The 17,800-nt window shown below is 46.6% G+C and overlaps 1 protein-coding gene across 1 annotated transcript in view; it reads left to right on the forward strand.

Annotated features, from left to right (window-relative positions):
• The window catches only part of hmcn2 (hemicentin 2), a 61,799-nt gene that overhangs the window by 4,832 nt on the left and 39,167 nt on the right, over nt 1–17,800 (forward strand). The window contains exons 3-23 of the mRNA XM_064354367.1: nt 570–728; nt 1,038–1,160; nt 5,444–5,615; nt 5,890–5,996; nt 6,285–6,405; nt 7,430–7,693; nt 7,961–8,105; nt 8,608–8,729; nt 9,036–9,308; nt 10,084–10,225; nt 10,859–10,986; nt 11,765–11,878; nt 12,101–12,259; nt 12,519–12,713; nt 13,417–13,512; nt 13,762–13,889; nt 14,038–14,182; nt 14,480–14,592; nt 15,106–15,265; nt 16,058–16,214; nt 17,641–17,768. Coding sequence (XP_064210437.1) covers nt 570–728; nt 1,038–1,160; nt 5,444–5,615; nt 5,890–5,996; nt 6,285–6,405; nt 7,430–7,693; nt 7,961–8,105; nt 8,608–8,729; nt 9,036–9,308; nt 10,084–10,225; nt 10,859–10,986; nt 11,765–11,878; nt 12,101–12,259; nt 12,519–12,713; nt 13,417–13,512; nt 13,762–13,889; nt 14,038–14,182; nt 14,480–14,592; nt 15,106–15,265; nt 16,058–16,214; nt 17,641–17,768 — 3,151 coding nt within the window. The remainder of the gene's footprint in view (nt 1–569; nt 729–1,037; nt 1,161–5,443; nt 5,616–5,889; nt 5,997–6,284; nt 6,406–7,429; nt 7,694–7,960; nt 8,106–8,607; nt 8,730–9,035; nt 9,309–10,083; nt 10,226–10,858; nt 10,987–11,764; nt 11,879–12,100; nt 12,260–12,518; nt 12,714–13,416; nt 13,513–13,761; nt 13,890–14,037; nt 14,183–14,479; nt 14,593–15,105; nt 15,266–16,057; nt 16,215–17,640; nt 17,769–17,800) is intronic.

A 17,800-nucleotide genomic window follows, 5' to 3' on the forward strand; every position in this document is an offset into this window, starting at 1 on the left:
GCTGCCCAGACTGGATTTGTGTTTTGTTAAAGCTGAGAACTTGTGTTTCCATAGTCCACTCCTTCAAAAAGAGAATATTCCCGGAGTAACCACAGCTAGCGGGATCATCTCCTGCTCTTCCCAGAAGCACTATGAGTCAGCAATGAACACTTGTAAAGTGACCCAGGCCAGTGAACTCTCACCTTAGACCTTGGGTGTCGAACTCAATTCCTGGTCCACCCCATTGCTGTCTATTGGTTTTTGTTCCAACCAACTGTCCTATGTTGATTGGCTCAAACAGTTGAAAGCTATATCAGTTCAGTGTGGATAAAATTACCAAACATACTGCAGTAAATCATTTTAGGAGCAATCAGTGTGGAATTCTCAGTGAGAGGAAAGAAAAAGTGATTGGGCTAAATCAAAAAATGAAGCATTTGCTGGCCAAAATGTGTGCGCCATTCATGTTGGTCCCTCTGGGATCCAAGTTTGAAATGTCGCAGGTGTGCGTCAGTGTAGTGGCGGATACTGGAGTGACTCCAGAGATGTCTAACGAGTCAGACTTCTGTGTGTTCAACGTTTCTGTCCCTCAGGGAGGTGGGGACTGTCCGGAGATGAGCATAGGGGCCATCAAGAAGGCTCTGGAGGTCTCCCTGCCCGGCTCCTTCATCTATGTGTTCACGGACGCTAGGGCGAAGGACTACCGCCTCAAACATGATGTCCTGCAGCTGGTGCAGCTTCGCCAGTCTCAGGTATAGCAGATACCCCCATCAGGGATGAGCTTAGCTGAGAGCTCAGTGAAATTGTGGCACAAAACTATTTGCATGCCATTGTACCCTGCTGTTGGACTATGCTCCAAAGGCAAAGCCTATGCCTATCATAAGATATTGAGCCTTCTGTGTGTTATTATTGGATGTGCAGGAATCGAGCAGAACTTAGAGAGAGTGGTTAGTCACATATCATTTTGACTTGGAAGCTGGGTGTTCGTAATTCGGGGAAGGGCTTCGCTTCTATTTCACTCTCATCATTTGATTGTCCTTGCCCCATCTACTGTCCTCCAGGTGGTATTTGTGCTGACTGGTGACTGTGGAGACCGCACCCAGCCTGGCTACAGGGTTTATGAGGAAATTGCCGCCACCAGCTCCGGCCAGATCTTCCACCTCGACAAACAGCAGGTCAACGAGGTGAGAGGCGGAGAGGTCAAGAGGTCAAGCCTTGTTGATTGTGTCGTCTGGACGGAATGTCCGAGCACAATAGAAGCACACATGCACTACATACACACTGTCTTAGCTGATGTTTGCTGCCCCCTCCCCACACCTTTACTGGCTATAGATTTAGGCGAGTGTGAGCTTTGTCAAATACTTAAAATAATGGCCCTTTTATTGGCTGAGTGTGTCTTTCCTGTTGTAATAATCAACTAAAAGGTCTCAGAAATATATCAAAAAGGAAGCTAGCTCATCGAGACAAACAGTCCTGTTCAGTTTAATTCTCTTTTATTCATCTCAGCATTAACAAACTTATTAATCAAGTGACAGGCCAGGCACAAGCTGTTTCATCATCATTCATTTGAGGGTTGAGTGTCTTCCAAGTTTCTGAAGCCAAAGCCATCTGGGCTTCATAAGTCAGACTGTCTAAATGAGGAGAGCTCTTCCACTGAGAGAAACTGGTGCTCTGCATGTAAACACAGAATCAGTCTGACAAGGAGTCATCACAACCAGACATACAGGTGTGTGTGTGTGTGTGTGTGTGTGCGTGAGTGTATGTGTATGGGTACCTGTTGGTGTATGTGTCTAGTTGCCTGCACACATGAGTAAGGGTATGATATTTGCTATATGTATTATATGTGCATATCTGTCTGGTCAGACCCGGTGACTACTATCACTTCCTCACGCTCCCTGGCACTTTGTTGTGCTTCAGGTCGTACTGTAGTTGAACTGTTACAGGACCTGTAATAGGCCCGACAGACACACAACAGCCCCTTCTCTTCCCCTTCTATTATAGAAAATAATATTCATACAGCAAGCCTCAGCTGGCTCTCTCTCCATCTTTGTCTTCAAACCTTACCCCTGTGTTTACAGTACGTGTTGTTTAAAAAAAACTCCCCGGGCAAATGGTGAATATGCAAAGTGATGCTGCATTGGAGCATGCAATTTGAGAGACTTTCTAATTTGACGCGTTGGTTAGCCGGTGTGACAGAGGATGTAATTTGATTTTGGATTTATTTACACTGGTGTTAAACAGTCCCTGCGGGAAGCGTCATAAAATTTGGTAATTTAATTCCTTGAAAAAAAACGGCCTCATCAATATACAAAAGCAAAGCAATGATTTCTAGTTTAATGCACTGAAGCCAAATAAAATGTACGAAGCTCTTTGTGATATCTGAGGTATTATGGGAAGAGAGAACAGAGTGCTTATTTTATTGTGTAAACCCCCAGATATGATCAATTACACTATAGCACTTTCCTCCAGCACAGCTGCCTTCTGGAGCTATTGCCAAGTCTGCAGACAACAGCCCCACTGTGACTCTACTGTGTGACCTGTCTTTAAAACGGAAGGGCCGTGACATCCGATGTGAATTGAAGATAATAAACATTCCGACCGGTAACAAAAAAAACAGAAATGGAGCTTGTGATTTCAGGTTTGAGCCTTTTTTCTCCTGGTGAGGAGACCAACGTCTATTCTTGCTGTGATTCTTGGGTAGATGGAGGACATCCTTGTGAAGAACAGGGAGTAGTTTTTAAGGGAAATGACTGAGGCTGCTGTATGTCAGAATCATGAGAAGCCCCACAATCCTTTTCTCCTCCGCTTCTGTGATGTGTCACATATAAATATCTCATGTCACACACACACACACACACACATACACACCAAGCCAAAGGAAGAACAATTTAACGGGGGAAATCCAGGGGAGAATGTCCTCATTAAAACCTTTCTTAACCACATGCTGACAGGTATATTTATATTACATTAAGTTGTGTCAAATGCAAGAACCTATTCGTGCATGCATTTAAACATGCCTTATGCCTTATGCATTTAAACATGCCTGATTCCCATGGGGGGTTTTCCCAACCTGGCACCCTAACATATTTTCCAGAAGTCAGCGATAACATTACCCCTTAATGGCCTCCTTGTCAGTCAGACCAGCAGGTGAGGGGTAATGAGAGAACAGGGAATTATTGGTCATGGAGGGATGGGGAGGAAATGAAACGTTTGCATCCAGGGTCCCGTCTCGTGTTCTTGCAGTAGCCGGAACAAAGCCGGGTTCTGTGGTTCCGCCCCAATAGCCTGAGAGAGAAGGGAAGGGAAGGCAGATGTGGGGTATGCTCTTGGGGTGCCGTCGCAGGAAAACGGCGGGCAGGTGTTTTGACGTTCCCGTTGAAAGGGGAGGCCGTGGCGGGGGTCAGCGGGGCGTAGCATCTGGTCTTGATTACGTTGTAATTCCCGAGTTCCCGTCCCCTCACTCCTCCCGGGGCCGGGGCTGGGACTGCATGTTAACCCCCGGCGGGGGGGCAGCCGCCCCCCCGGTCTGAGGGCACGGTCGCGACACCACGGAAACCCTCGCCGCACAATCGATCAGCCTGTCTGGTGCTGGCGGGGGAGGAGGGGTGGGGGTGGTGTGGTGGAGTGAATGAGAGAGAATGTCTGAACTGAGGTCAAAGGGATGACTGCTTTCCCTCGACTGACCCCCCCCCCCCCCCCCGTCGTCCACCCCGCATCCCGTCCCGCTTCCAAAACCAACGGGATTCTCAGAAACAGTGAAGGTGTGGTTTTTTGGCTTCAGGTGGCCTCAGCTGATAAAATTCCAAAGCCTTCCTACTGGAGATCGTGGGATCCATTCCCCCCAGTGTTCCATGACATAGGCACACACAGCAAAATCCCCAGTGCTAAACAGTTTACATGAGTCCAGTGGGGATTAATGTGCTCTTCAGTCAAAAATGCCCTATCAGAGTTTATTTTGCACTGAATATTTTGCTGTCGTACGGAGTTCTGCAAATGGGAAGACAGATTGTGGTGGGTGCCAGTGGGTCCCAGTTCCTGGGTCTGGTGTTTTTGCCTGCGGTCATGGGAAGATACCAGCTCTTATCCTCTGGCCTCTGAGGCAGCAACAGCATCCCCGTTTCTGGACGCAGACGTGGGTCACTGCAAAGCCGTTCTTTCAGGTCTCGCTGGGGATTAGCTGCACATGTGGCAGACATTACAGCTGTTTCCAGCTGCAAAAATTAGAGAGGGGAACCAGCTGCTGTCAGCAACGAGTGGAGCCAGAGAGAGAGAGAGAGTGTGAGGCGAGGTCTGGGTTATTCAATTGTCAGAGGACCTGGCCTGCCCCAATTTACTGTGTTATTCTTAAATCTATTAAGATGTGTTAACCTACTCCCGTCTCCTAAGACTGAAACAATACCCCTTGGCTTGTGTTACTGAGGTAAGAAATAACAACTTGCCTGCTAACTGGTGGTCCTGGCCACAAAACTGTTTTTAAATGTGTCAAATGCTGGACAAATGTTTTTAGCCATAAAGTTTCACGGAGCAAATTGTAAACCTGAAGCAGATCACTTTGCACATATGTTGGTTTCTTACTTATGTGGTGAGGGAGTACAGGCTTAACAGTGTGTGAGTAATTTGCAGCGGTATCATTCCCTATCTGTTATTACCATTAGGATTACATCACTGTAATGGTTTTAAGGTGTTCCAACCCATTTCTCTGCAATGTCTCAGAAAGAACAACGGTCAATGGGGGGTTGAGTACTTATTATAATAGTCTTGCCCAATAATTATGATATTAGCATGCTGCTGGGAATAAAATCAGACAGCCTCTGGAAATTTGAGCCTGGCTTAGCTACTTTGGGACTGATAACTTGTCCATTTCCCTCATTTCAGAACATAAACCAATGCAAATGGCAACGCAGATTGCAACCGCTATTTTAAGCAAAACCTTTGACAGAACAGAAAGCCATTCATTTCTGTAACTGATTTTGCATATTAAACTTGTGAATAATATGGAGCACTTTCCGGCTTGATTAACGCATGGCCTTAACCCTTCCTCCTCAGCATTAAAAAAGCGATGAGTGTCCCTTTCTGACAGGGTAAAGCTTGCACCAGGCTAGACCGTCTCAGAGGAGCATTAACCATTCTGCCTGAAAGAGAAACATTTAACAAGATGCATTCCATGCTGTACAGTACACAAGACATTCCCCATTCTCCATTTTTTCCCTTTATGGTTATGGAGGGACATATTGTTAGGTGTCTGAACCTACATTTCTTCTGATGAAGAGCAGCTGGCCCACAGCGTCACAAAAAAGCACTGCTCCTTCAGGCAAGCCCCCACCTTTCGGTTTTTGGGATAAAGATGTAACACAAGCAAATCTGAGGGATCCCAGGTACCGTCTGTTCAGCTGTTGGCTGTCTTGGCAGGTTGCCATACATATTCTGCCCCAGTCTAAAGACATGTCCTCGCCCTGACCCCTGACAGGTTCTCAAGTGGGTGGAGGAGACTGTCCAGGCCATGAAGGTCCACCTGCTGTCCTCCAACCACGAAACCGCCCAGGAGAACCAGTGGGAGGTGCCCTTCGACCCCAGTCTGAAAGAGGTCACCGTGTCCCTCAGTGGCCCCGCCCCACAGATCGAACTGAAGGACCCTTATGGTATGATGCGTGGCTTTTGCGTGCGGTACAGCCGTGTGTGTGGTTTGTTCTGTGGTCAGTGGTATTTGTCTGCTTAGGATCTATTTTTTGTGTTTGATTTCCTTCATTTTAATTTCATAAGCACGCAGTCCATCACTGTCTGCCCTAGCAGCCTTGGCAGGATGCCAGTGTGTCCTCACTTGCGGGATGTGGGCAGGATGCCAGGTGTCCTCAGTTGTTTTGTAATGGTCCCTTGTGTGAGTTCGAAAGTGTGGCTGATTGTGTGTGTTTTTAGGCCGCAGTGTCGGAGAGGCGCAGGGGCTAACAGAACTGCTGAATATCCCAAACTCTGCCCGCGTGGTTAACCTGAAATACCCCCGGCCAGGAACGTGGACGCTGAAGGTACTCTATCCTCAGTCCTCCTCCATGTGTCTGTGACATTCTGCATGGATTAAACACAGGTCTGTGCTGCATTTTGAAAGAAGTAGACAATTTATCGCTATCAGGGTAATACATGTCTGCCAGCATCAAAGTGTTTCCAAACACTGATGCAAGATGTGCCCTGATATGTGCTGTGTGGTTCCAGATTGCACAGCAGTTGCTGTTCTGGTTTTGTACCAGCTGTGGTTTTCTGCACAATGGCGTTTCTCTGTCTGTGCTGCCGGTTTAAGCTCCTGCCTTTTTGCCCAGTCTGGCTGCAGCGGACGCCACACTCTCAGGGTCACGGGGGTCAGCAACCTGGACTTCCGGGCGGGATTCTCCAGCACGCCAGTGACAGAGTTCAACAACACCAGGGAGCGGCCCGTTCAAGGTACTTCACACTTTAGCTGCCCTCATCAGTACAAAATCTGTTGCCCGTGCAAAACCTGTTGCCTTCCACTTCTGGTCTAGTTCCGGAACTGGTGTCTTTCATACATAGCGACCCCTTATTGGAAACAGTAACTATGTTGTTCACGTAAGAACTGGGTTGGACAGTATTGTCATTATTAGCCTACTGGCTAAAGCACTGTAAGCACATAGGATCTTGGTTGGACAGTCTTACTGTTATTAGCCTGCTGGCTAAAGCACTGTTCGCTAAGTAGTTACCTACAGTAAATTAACAGTAGAAAGGCCTTTATGGAAGGCCTAGCAGTTAGGTTAAGCAAGTGAACTGTAGAAAGGCCTATATGGAAGGCCTAGCAGTTAGGTTAAGCAAGTGAACTGTAGAAAGGCCTATATGGAAGGCCTAGCAGTTAGGTTAAGCAAGTGAACTGTAGAAAGACCTATATGGAAGGCCTAGCAGTTAGCTAAAGCAAGTGAACTGTAGAAAGGCCTATATGGAAGGCCTACCGTACGCACAGGCAACTATGTGAACTAACATACCAGGAACTTATACATGGAATATGTGTGCAAAACAATGTACCAAACTTTTTAAATCATGTGACAGTGTTTTATCCAATAAGGGTTTGACCGGAAGTGGAAGGCAACAGGGTTTGCACAGGCAACAGATTTTTTACTGACATTGGCAATGTCCTAACAATGTAGGGGAGCATACATGTGATTATGTGTATATATGCAGAGTATGCACATGTCCAATTTGTGTGCATGAATGTGTGTGTGCATGTGTGGGCCACATGTGCGTGCATGGGCATATATGTGTTCATGTGTAAGTTTGTATATTTGTATGTGGGTGCACTTCTGCCGGTTGATGGTGCTTTGCAAGTGTGTGTAGTGTATGTGAATACGTGCCAGTGCACGTCTGTTTGCAGTATGATTATGGATGTATGTATATATTTTGCATGACTATGTATCTGTGATCTCTGATAATACGTCTCCTGCCCCTCCTGTGGTCACAGGTGTCCCGGCTCATGTGCTGTTGAGGTGTACGGGTCTGACCCCCCCAGGGCTGCTCAGTCACGTAGAGCTGGTTTCAGCATCTGGACGCCCCCTGCGAAACTTCCCCATCCCCCTGCCCGAGGACCGCGGAAACCGTGGGCTCTGGAACGTTCCCGAATTCCGCACCCCTTCTGAGAGCTTCTTCCTGAAGGTCTCCGGGAAGGACTCGGAAGGATATCGTTTCCAGCGACTGTCCAGCGTCTCCTACACCAACGTCGTCCCAGGCAGGAGTCACTTCCTCATGCCCCGTCATGACATAACTCGATGCGGCACACTCATGCCATGTAGCATGCCGTTATCTATGGTCTTTGTGTTGTGTCATTCTTTTAAAATATTGGATGATATATGCCCTATTCTTTATTTGGCCTGGTGTTTCTCAAAAAAAGATTTTAATCTCAGTGTGGCATCCTGGTTAAAATAGTTTAAATAAATACAAATGTGTTAGATACTTACTAGTTTATACTGACAAGTGGATTTCTGTCCCCCAACAGAGTCTCCGGTAGTGAACATGCCCAGTACTATAAAGGGCTTCTACATGCTGCCTGCTGTGATTGAATGTTCTGTGGAGAGTGAGGTTCCCTATAGGCTGAGATTCACGAGAGGCGGAGTCAGGCTTGGGGAGGAGAAATTCTTCCAGTGAGTTGTGTTTTCCTTCTGGCAACCATAGTTCCGTACCATAGTTAACTTAACATCTCAGTGAATAATTTCACACCTGTTCTTACATAGATGTGTCAGTGCTATACACTCTTTATACCCTCTTTATAACACTTATACATCTTGAAATTTTCATTATTTTTCGAGTACTAGGTCTCTGGTTAGCTGCTAAAAATTGATTCTGTGTCTTTTTTCAGAAAACTGCTAGGTTGCATCTATGGTATAACAGCCTTCATTCTGAAAATGCAATTTCCCATTAGCCTGGGGGGATATCAAATATAATATTGAATAATAAACGTGTAATATTTTGTAAACCAAAATGCTTCAAGGGTGTAAGTGATTTACTGAAGAAATCGTGTTCTTTGCTGATGTGATGTCACCATATCCAGATGAGCTTTGAAATGCAAGAATGACAGCATTCCCTAGGGTTCAGGGCTCCCTTTCTCCCCTGTGGTGACACACCATGTGATATGTTTTTCTGTAGGTCCTCTTCCAAAGCATCATGGGAAATCCCACATGCCTCAGCAGATGATGAGGGCCAGTATGAGTGTGTGGCTCAGAGCAGTGCTGGACAGGGACAAGCTCATACACAGCTAACAGTGAGAGGTCTGTGTCCATAGTATACATACACACATGCACAAACACGCGTATACACACACACATGCACATGTGCACACACATACACACACAAACATGCCAAATGTCTCCATAAAATGTATTGCTGCTACCGTGAATGGAATGTAATGAATAAATAGGAAATCTTTGTAATTAATAAATAGGAAATTGTTCAAACAATGCACTGTGCTGAGAAGGAGTAACTTATTCTTCATACTGTATTTGCTGGATTTGGTTAACCTCTTGCTGTGGTTAACCAAAATACCCTCCTCATCCTCCACTGTGTCCCTGAGCTAGACCCCCATCCGGTGCTGAAACCCCCCCTGAATGTGACCTCTGCCCCGGGGGGCGTGGCTGTGCTGACCTGCCTGGTGGAGGGCTCCACGCGCCACAACCTGACGTGGCGGCGGGATGGGCGGGGCCTGGCAGGTCACACGGGGAGGGTGAGGGTGCTGCGAAACACCTCCCTGGAGATCAGCGGCGTTCGGCCGCAGGACTCTGGGGAGTACCAGTGCGTGGCCTCCAACACGCAGGGAGAGAGCGGAGCCATCGTTTGGCTTCTGGTCCCAGGTAACTGCCACCCGCTGCAACAGCCTAGCAACCAGTTGCCGTAGCAGTTGCATCACCTCTTGCCCATCACCAGAAACTTCAGTCAGCAGTTTAGTGTTGCAGTCCTCAAACCACTTCTACGAAAAGAAAAAGTATCGGTAGCGCTTCCTTGCTAGCATTTACTTCATTAAATTTCTTTGTTTAATATTTGTCTGACCCTTGTTCCTTGTTCCGACAAAGTGTTTTGCTTTGTATGTACAAATATTTGTCAGTTTCAGATTTTACAGTTTCCACTTGTTTTTCAAACGATATTTTCGTGAATATTGAACATGCGGTAAAGAGTTCAAACACTGGATCCACGTGCACTCCAGGGAGAGTGACATCTGGTCTCTATTACAGATTGTGATTCAGCCAGTGGAGCGCTCCGCTTCTCTACTACTTCTCTCGAAATGCTTGAAACTGCAATGCGGCAAAATCAGGAAAATTAGTGCAGGTTTTTAAAAAAAAAAAGAAAAGTAAATAAAATTGAGGTACCGTTATGGATATTTAGCTGTTGAAACGCTTGGGCTGTCATTAAGAACGCAGGCTCAGATGAGAGTGGTCTTTCTCGCGGTGATTGCTTGACTTGATCTCGTCACGGCTTCGTCCGAGGCTCCGCCCCCCTGCTGGTGCTCATCTTCGGAGATTTGGTTTAATTGCGGTGATCCCGGGGTGTGTCCTTGGGGTGACTGACCCGTTACGTGAGGCTGAAAGGCGGCGGTGAGTAATCAAACCGTTTCGGGGTTCTTTTCGGCAGAGGTGCCCTCTGTGATGGTGATGCCCCGATCCTTGAAGTTCTCCAGGGGGGGCGAAGTCCACTTTGCCTGCACTGCATCTGGTTCCCCTCGGCCACAGACCACCTGGAGCCATGGAAACCTCTTCATCACAAGCAGACGCAGGTACCCCCCCCCACCACCACCACCACGCACACACATTTGCACATGTACACACATACACCAGCCTATCAACCTCTTGCTGTGTGTGTAGAGTTTAAACCTGTGCCTATAAGTCACCCGAACTCTTTGAAGTGTATGCACAGTCTCCAGCTCATACCATTTTGGGGTTTCCATTTATCATGCTATATTAAAAAAAAATCTTTGTCAGTTATATCATACTTCTTCTCTTCATGTTTACACACATTACTAAAATGCGATTTTGGCTTTTGAGAGGTTCTCAACCTGTACTGACTAGGAAACTATACTAGTTGTTGGTAGGATGAATGCGTTCATTGACCTTTTTGCAGCGTCTTTAATTTTAAAGTTTTTTCCCTTGCCTGCTGACTCATTCATTCCAGGTGTATTCATTTTCTGGAAAATTCTTAATGAGCAATGTGCAGGAAAAGAACAGGTCAAACATTTAAATGTGCTGTGTATGTTTAGAGAAAGTAGAAGTATACAAAAGAAATACATCTTGTTGTTTATAGAGTACCATCAAAGGCAGCATGGGGAAGTATATATTTATATGTGTTGAAGTGCCAGATGCAAGTGGGTTATTGTGTCACTGCTAAACATGCCTTCCCCAATTCCATTCAGGGTATCCATTTCTAAACATGGAACGCTGACAATCAGAGACGCCGCCCCGGAGGATGCTGGGAACTACACATGCCTGGCGTCCAATGAGGCCGGAACCGCCACCCAGACGGCGACCCTGATCTACACAGGTGGGTGATGGACTGGGCCGTGTCAGCTGACTGCTGGGAAGAAGAGGGGGTTTGATTGACAGCAGCACATTTTCTGATTTATTGTCAGTAGGTCTGACAACTTGCTGGGTCGAGTTTTTAACCTGCATGTCTGTCAGTGGTTGCCTCAATGACTGAACATCATGACACTTTTTCACCAAGTGCGCTGGATTTTTACTTCTTTTTTGTGGGGACAGGGGTCAATTTTAGTGGAACTCATATGATCTTGTCACTTGACAGGACCCTGCCGAGATGCTCAGCCCCATCGCAGTCTCCATTTTGATAATTTCACTGCTTTTGTTGCATTTATTTGTCTGGCTCTGTCCTTACACAGACTAGGGTATGTGATGTCGGCATTGCTGCTATTTTTAATAAGTGGGACAACTGTATTTCCCCCTAGTGTGTTAAATATACATTTCCATTCAAGCTGTGCTATTATTATGACCGTTGCTTGTGCTTTGTTGAATATGAACATACTTAAATTCCAAAGCAAGACAGTTGTGTCAAATTGGTTATTTTTCCTGAGTACTAATCAAATTTGTATTTTTTAATGACTATTAGGCAAAATTCACCAAAAAATGTATTTATTTCATGTGGTTTTTTAAACAGACTTTGAACTGTATCACAAAAATGGCATTGTCCCAATACTTTTGCATTTAACTGTATATTTAAACAGAAATAACTCTTGAAGTTTGGGGTAAGATCGGTGGAGCTGCCCTTTGGTACGTTTTAATAGTCGTATTTCTCTCTCCTTCCACAGAAGCCCCAGCCATATCAGCAAGCAGACAGATTGTGCTTGCAGTTGCCGGTGGAGATGCCACGTTAGAGTGCCAAGCTACAGGGGACCCGCCCCCTCTGGTTAAATGGTATAAAGGTAAACACGATCACCATGGCAATGCACTCATGCAGAATTGAAGGAATGGATTACATTCATTCGCAACAAATCTACAGTTTTTGTACATTTGTGTGGGTTGTCAATGAAGTCAGTGTGACACTATATGTGTGTGTGTGTGTGTGTGTGTGTGTGTGTGTGCGCATGTGTGCGTGTGTGTGTCTATGTGTCGGTGTGGATTTTTCGGTACATGTGTGTCCTTAGGCGATCTGCAGGTTGGGACACTACCATTTGCAGGACAGCACACCCATCGTGGGACACTGCATTTTGGAGAGGTGCAGGAGAGAGATGCAGGGGAGTACCGCTGTGAGGCCAGCAGCTCTGCAGGGACGTCCTCTGCCACGATCACTCTAGAGGTCGGAGGTCAGTTTGCCTACCTCCATTGTCTGTATATTTGAGGAATATGAATCCTATACTATGTAACTAGCACAGTCTTGCAATAACAAACCACTGAAGCACAATAATGCAAATCCCAACTTTTCACAATGAACAATAGATTTTATTTAGAGGAACATATTTCAAGATGTCCAAATCCTTTCATAGAAAACATGCTTATGTGTGAAACTCTTAAGTTAAAAGCCATGATGTGTCATTCCTCCCACATGCACCTTCGCCTATGCAGTGATTCCACATTTCTTGGAGACCCCTGGTGATGTCACTGCCAACATTGGGGAGAATGTGACGTTGCCCTGCATGGCTCATGGTTTCCCCACTCCTACGGTCGCTTGGCGTCGAAAGGGCGGGTTGATGATCCCCACCAGGCATGATGGGAACAGTGGCAGCATGCAGGTCGAGTCTGGGGCGCTCCTGATCCACAGTGAGTTACAACTGCCCTCACACCACCATCTTCACCCTCACCCTCACCCTCACCTACACCCTCAAACCCCTAGACCATGCTCCATGAGGTATCACGTCTACAGCCAGTGTAGTTCGCCATAAATCTCACTGTGACACACTTGGCCAATAAGCTGAGTACCAGTCTAGAATGAGCCAAGCTCTGCTCTGTGAATGGCATGTCAGAGAGGATTATGGGAATGTGGAAAATGCAATGACAGCCCTCTCAGTTTTCTGACTCACTCAGGGCTTGTAAAATATTTCCAGGTGACATTACCAAATACTAGAAATTCTTCATTGATCGTTCTCAAGGGAAGCATTACAAAAAATATGAACTTTTATAGACCGCCGGATCTTTGACATAGAGACCAGAGCACGGATAGACATGCTGATTTCCCCCACGTCGATACTTTGGGTCCTGGCAAGAAGAAGACCAGGAGAAGGAGCAGAGCGCTGATTCAGACACAGCGCTGTGTTATATTTTTATGCAGCAGGCCGCATACTGTTTTATTGCAGTTACTGCTTTTGAATTTCAGGAAGCAGTTGAACTGCCGTGCCCAGCCCATCTGCTACCCCTCCTTCCATGGGGTCTGCCCCCTGTGCCAGGGTAGTGTAGCTGTATTAGGCCTTTTCTTACCTGGCTATGACTGAAGCAAAATGTGTAACCTGTGTGAATCTCTCCTCAGGTGCGTGGCTGGATGACGAAGGTGTATACATCTGTGAGGCTCAAAATCAGTATGGATCCATCAGGAAAGAGGCCAGGGTCACCATCTCTGGTCTGGGTCAGTATCTTCATGGCACGGGCATGGACCCAGTACTGTTTTCTCTGCTTGCTGATAAGGAACACCCGGTAGCATTAGTACATGAGAGAGCTTTGCAGCAGCTCTTCCTGTAACCTTGTTTATACATTTTCTGTTCAGCCAACGGTCGCAGCTGCATTCAGATTTTCATAAGCCTACACTGAGCCTCCTTCCACTCATGAGTCACTAGCTCTCTTTTTGTCTCTATGTTTTTTCTCTCTTGGCCCACAGAACCTCCACTTTTGGCTCAAGGTGCCCCCACACTCTTCACTGTGATTGGTCAATCCCTCACCATTCCTTGCATGTTATTGGATGGAATTCCTCTTCCAGACAGGCATTGGACACACAATGGAAAACCAGTAAGAACAGCAATGGGGAATCTTCTGTCATTTTGATTTTTCTTTCAGAATGAGAATGAATCTATATGTGCACAACTGAGATATATATATATATATATTATATATATATATAATACTGTTAATATGTATACCTTGTGCTTGTCCACAGGTCCAGCTAAATTCCAGAACCTTCCTCAGGAGTGACGGCAGTCTGTATGTTGACAGGGCTGTACCAGAGGATGCTGGGATATATGTCTGCACAGCCGTTAATATGGCAGGGTCCATGAACATATCCATGACCCTGGAGGTCCATGGTGAGGGCGACTGCTTGCTCCTTCTTTTGAGTAGACTGAGACAAAATAATTAAGTGAAGAACTAAGACTGTCAATACAAAAAAACAACAGCCTCACCGCTTCGAATGTAAACACATTTGAATGAATTAACATCCCCAGCGGCGTAGGTTCACGCTTGGATGTGCTGTTAAATCTTGCGTCCTTAGAAGTTAATTTGCAATGTTTCTGTAAGCTAATTGAGATTTGTTTTCACCCTACAAATCTGTTTAATGCTCTGATAACTTTTGTTGTCCTTGTTTTGTTCTTTCTTCCCCGTAGTTCCCCCGGAGATAAATCCTGGTCCATTCCATTATGTCGCCACTGAGAACGAGGCCATTACTCTGTCATGTGACTCCACTGGTGTTCCGAAACCAACTGTCTCCTGGTCCAAGGTTGGTTGTAATCCTTGTTGCTTGGAAACTTCATTTTGCTAATGAAAATTTTGGCCCTGGCTCATGAAAAACCAAAGTGATGAATTGCCTTGGAACGTACACCGACTATTACCTGATGGAGTCTGGCAAAGTTTGAGCAATTCGGGACCATTTTATACATTTTACTTCCTCTGAAATAGTCAGATATAGCAACAGATAGGAAATAGTAAATTTTTTGCAGATATACCGAGCATCCAATGAGGCATTTCATGGGGGGTTATTCCTTTGTCGGGTGAGTTTTCCCTTTCATCCATCAATCTCCAGCATTGTCAGCTTAGCTCCACTAGGGTATTGTCCATCTCTATTCTTGTCACATGAAAGTGAGTCTGCTAAAGCCATCTTCCTCTTAAAGGGAAAGAGGGGAAACCGGCCCTTGGATCGCACTTTGGGAATTTGAGAAGGCCTCGGAACGTGCTGTACCTTTGACGTTTGATCTCAGTCTGCGTTCTGCATTCTGCCTGCCTTGTCCTCCAGGGAAGGGAGAGCCTGTCCCTGGACCAAACATCAGCCCGGGTGGATAAGGCCGGTCACCTGCACATCCTTAGCCCCTCCGAAAAGGACGCTGGTGTCTACGTCTGCACGGCCACCAGCCCCGTGGGGTACGCCAGCCAGGAGATGCAGCTTAGCGTCAACAGTAAGACACAGCACCCTTTAACCTACTGCAGGGGAGAAAGAGCTCTAGTACAAACAAGATAAAGTGTGCCGTTGATATTTCTGAGATGTTGAATATTGAATAGGGAGGCACAGTGGTGCAGTGGGTAGCACTGTAGCCTCATTGCAAGAAGGTCCTCGGTTCGGGGCCGGCAGATCCAGGGCCTTTCTGTTTGATGTTCTTCCTGTGTCACCATGGGTTTCCTTCGGGTATTCTGGTTTCCTGCCTGGTTAGGTTTGGTTAATTGGAGAATGTAAATTGTCCCTTCGTATGAGTGTGCGAGTGAATGATGTGAGTGCCCTGAGAACTGTCCAGGGTGTATTCCTGGCTCTCGCCCAATGCATGCTGGGATAGGCTCCAGCACCTCCCGCAACCCTGACCTGGAATAAGCGGGATGGATAAATATTGAATATTTGAATATTATGTACTAGTTACTCATTCCAAAAAAATATTTATATTCATCATCTCATAAATATTTAATATTTTTTAAATGATTTATGTACATTTAAATGGCTTTATGTTGAGAGATTGTATTAAGTGTTTATTCTTTACTCTTGTAAGCGATACTCTTTTTTCATATATGACATAAGTGTGTGCTTGATAGCTACTTTTGTACAATGAAATTAGTCTTCAAGTAGCTACACATCATAAATTACCAGGCAATAATCTAGTGGAGGTTCTTTTAGATAACAGCTTTATGTGCCTATTAAACTGTAATGAGTAAAAGTCTATCTGATTTGAGTCGATGGCCCTCTTATGTTCTTCTCTTGTTAGCAAAGCCAAAAATTGTCAGTAGGACCAGTAAACAGCCAGTGAAAATGGATGCTGAGGTGGGATCAGAGGTCATTCTTCCCTGTGAAGCAAAGGGAATCCCCACCCCTTTGGTGACATGGAGCAGGGACGGCCATCCCATACCGCCCATTACAGCCTGGTAAGGGGATGTGTTTTCACAGAACATGGATTTTACATGTCCACACGGAACAGGGAGGAGTCTAAGGACCAGCCATACCATCTCATTATACAGCATAGTCATTATATGAACCAGAGTGACTGTCTGCTCAACCATGTTCTCTTTCAATGGACTTTGATTTAACCAACATTTAGAGGAAGCAGCCATCAAGCAGCTGTATCCAATTTAGTCGCTTGCTTTTGAAGAGTCAGGTCCCGTAGAGTTTAGTGGCAGAGCTCATTCCAGACATGTGGAACCACTACTGTCGGGAAGAGGAACATGTAACCAGATGAAGTCCTCAGATGTGTCTCTTTGTCCATCGGACGCCCACGACGGGGGCCACCAAAGGGGCAGGTCCCCCCAGGCAGCTTGCGAGCGGAGGGAACAGGAGTCCATGGGTGACAGGGGGAGACGGTGTGTCTGGGAAGCAGTGACTGCTGAGTGTCTCGGTGCAGCCACAGCAGAGCAGCAGCATGAGGCCAGCACACAGGGGTGGGGAGGGTGGGGGGGGGGATCACCTGGAAAACGGGAGAGGGGGGGCGTGTTGTGGGCCGCGAACGGAAAAAGACAGCTCAGAAATGGAGTGAGGTTTCAGTCTCCGGGGGATTGTCTGCCATAAAAACAGCGCGCCAAATTTTTTTTGCAGGCCCCCGGATGATGAATATCACGGGGCGTGGGAGGGTACTATGCGGCCTTTCCCCCATAACTATATTTTATGGGGGCCACCTCAGTTACGGGAATGTTCGCCATTCTTCCCCATTCCACGTCACAGCCCTTCCGCCCCCACCCCAAACCTAGCCTTCAGGCAACCCACCTGAGAGGAAGCTGACTGCACAGAGCGGGAAAGAAGGAAATCAGTCATCACTGGACAGCCGGAGCCCCACCCCCCCTCCCACAGTAGCGAAGGTCCCCTAGGATGAGAGGTTCCAAACATAGCCTCCTCTTCACCGGGTCAAGAGGACCTGTGGTATTGCCTCACTGATTAGCCCGATTTTTCCACATTGCTCATGTGCACAGATGAGCCAGTGCTTGTGGAGGTAGATGGATGAGCCATATGCTGATCTGTTTTCTGTCCTCGTGTGTTTGGGAGCCATATCAGTGGGTGAGATGGCCTGTGCCAAGGTCTGGAAGATGAGATTGGCATTGAGCTGGTCATTTAGCTTTTGGGGTGTGCTGCCATTTTCCCGAACTGCGGCTTGCTCCTGGAAGCTCTTATGAGACGGCAGGTTCTGACTGTGGCTACAGCCTGGACTAAGCCCATATATTGCCACAGAGGGGCTCCCGTCTGTTTCCGCTAACACATCACACGTCATCATCATCAGCAGCAGCAGAAACTGACCACAGATAACTTGCTTTTGCATTAGTCCTATTGACACTGACCTTGTTTCCCCCTCCCCGGCTGATCCAGGTTCAGTGTGCTGCCCTCTGGTTCTCTGAAAATTAGCAACGTACGACTGATTGACAGTAAACAGTACACCTGCTCTGCTGTGAACCCAGCAGGCAACGTTTCCCTCACCTACAATTTGCAAGTACAAGGTACACACCTGCACCTCATTTTGTTTGCATAC

The sequence above is a fragment of the Anguilla rostrata genome, chromosome 10 (genome assembly GCF_018555375.3).
Source record: "Anguilla rostrata isolate EN2019 chromosome 10, ASM1855537v3, whole genome shotgun sequence".
Classification (NCBI taxonomy): domain Eukaryota; kingdom Metazoa; phylum Chordata; class Actinopteri; order Anguilliformes; family Anguillidae; genus Anguilla; species Anguilla rostrata.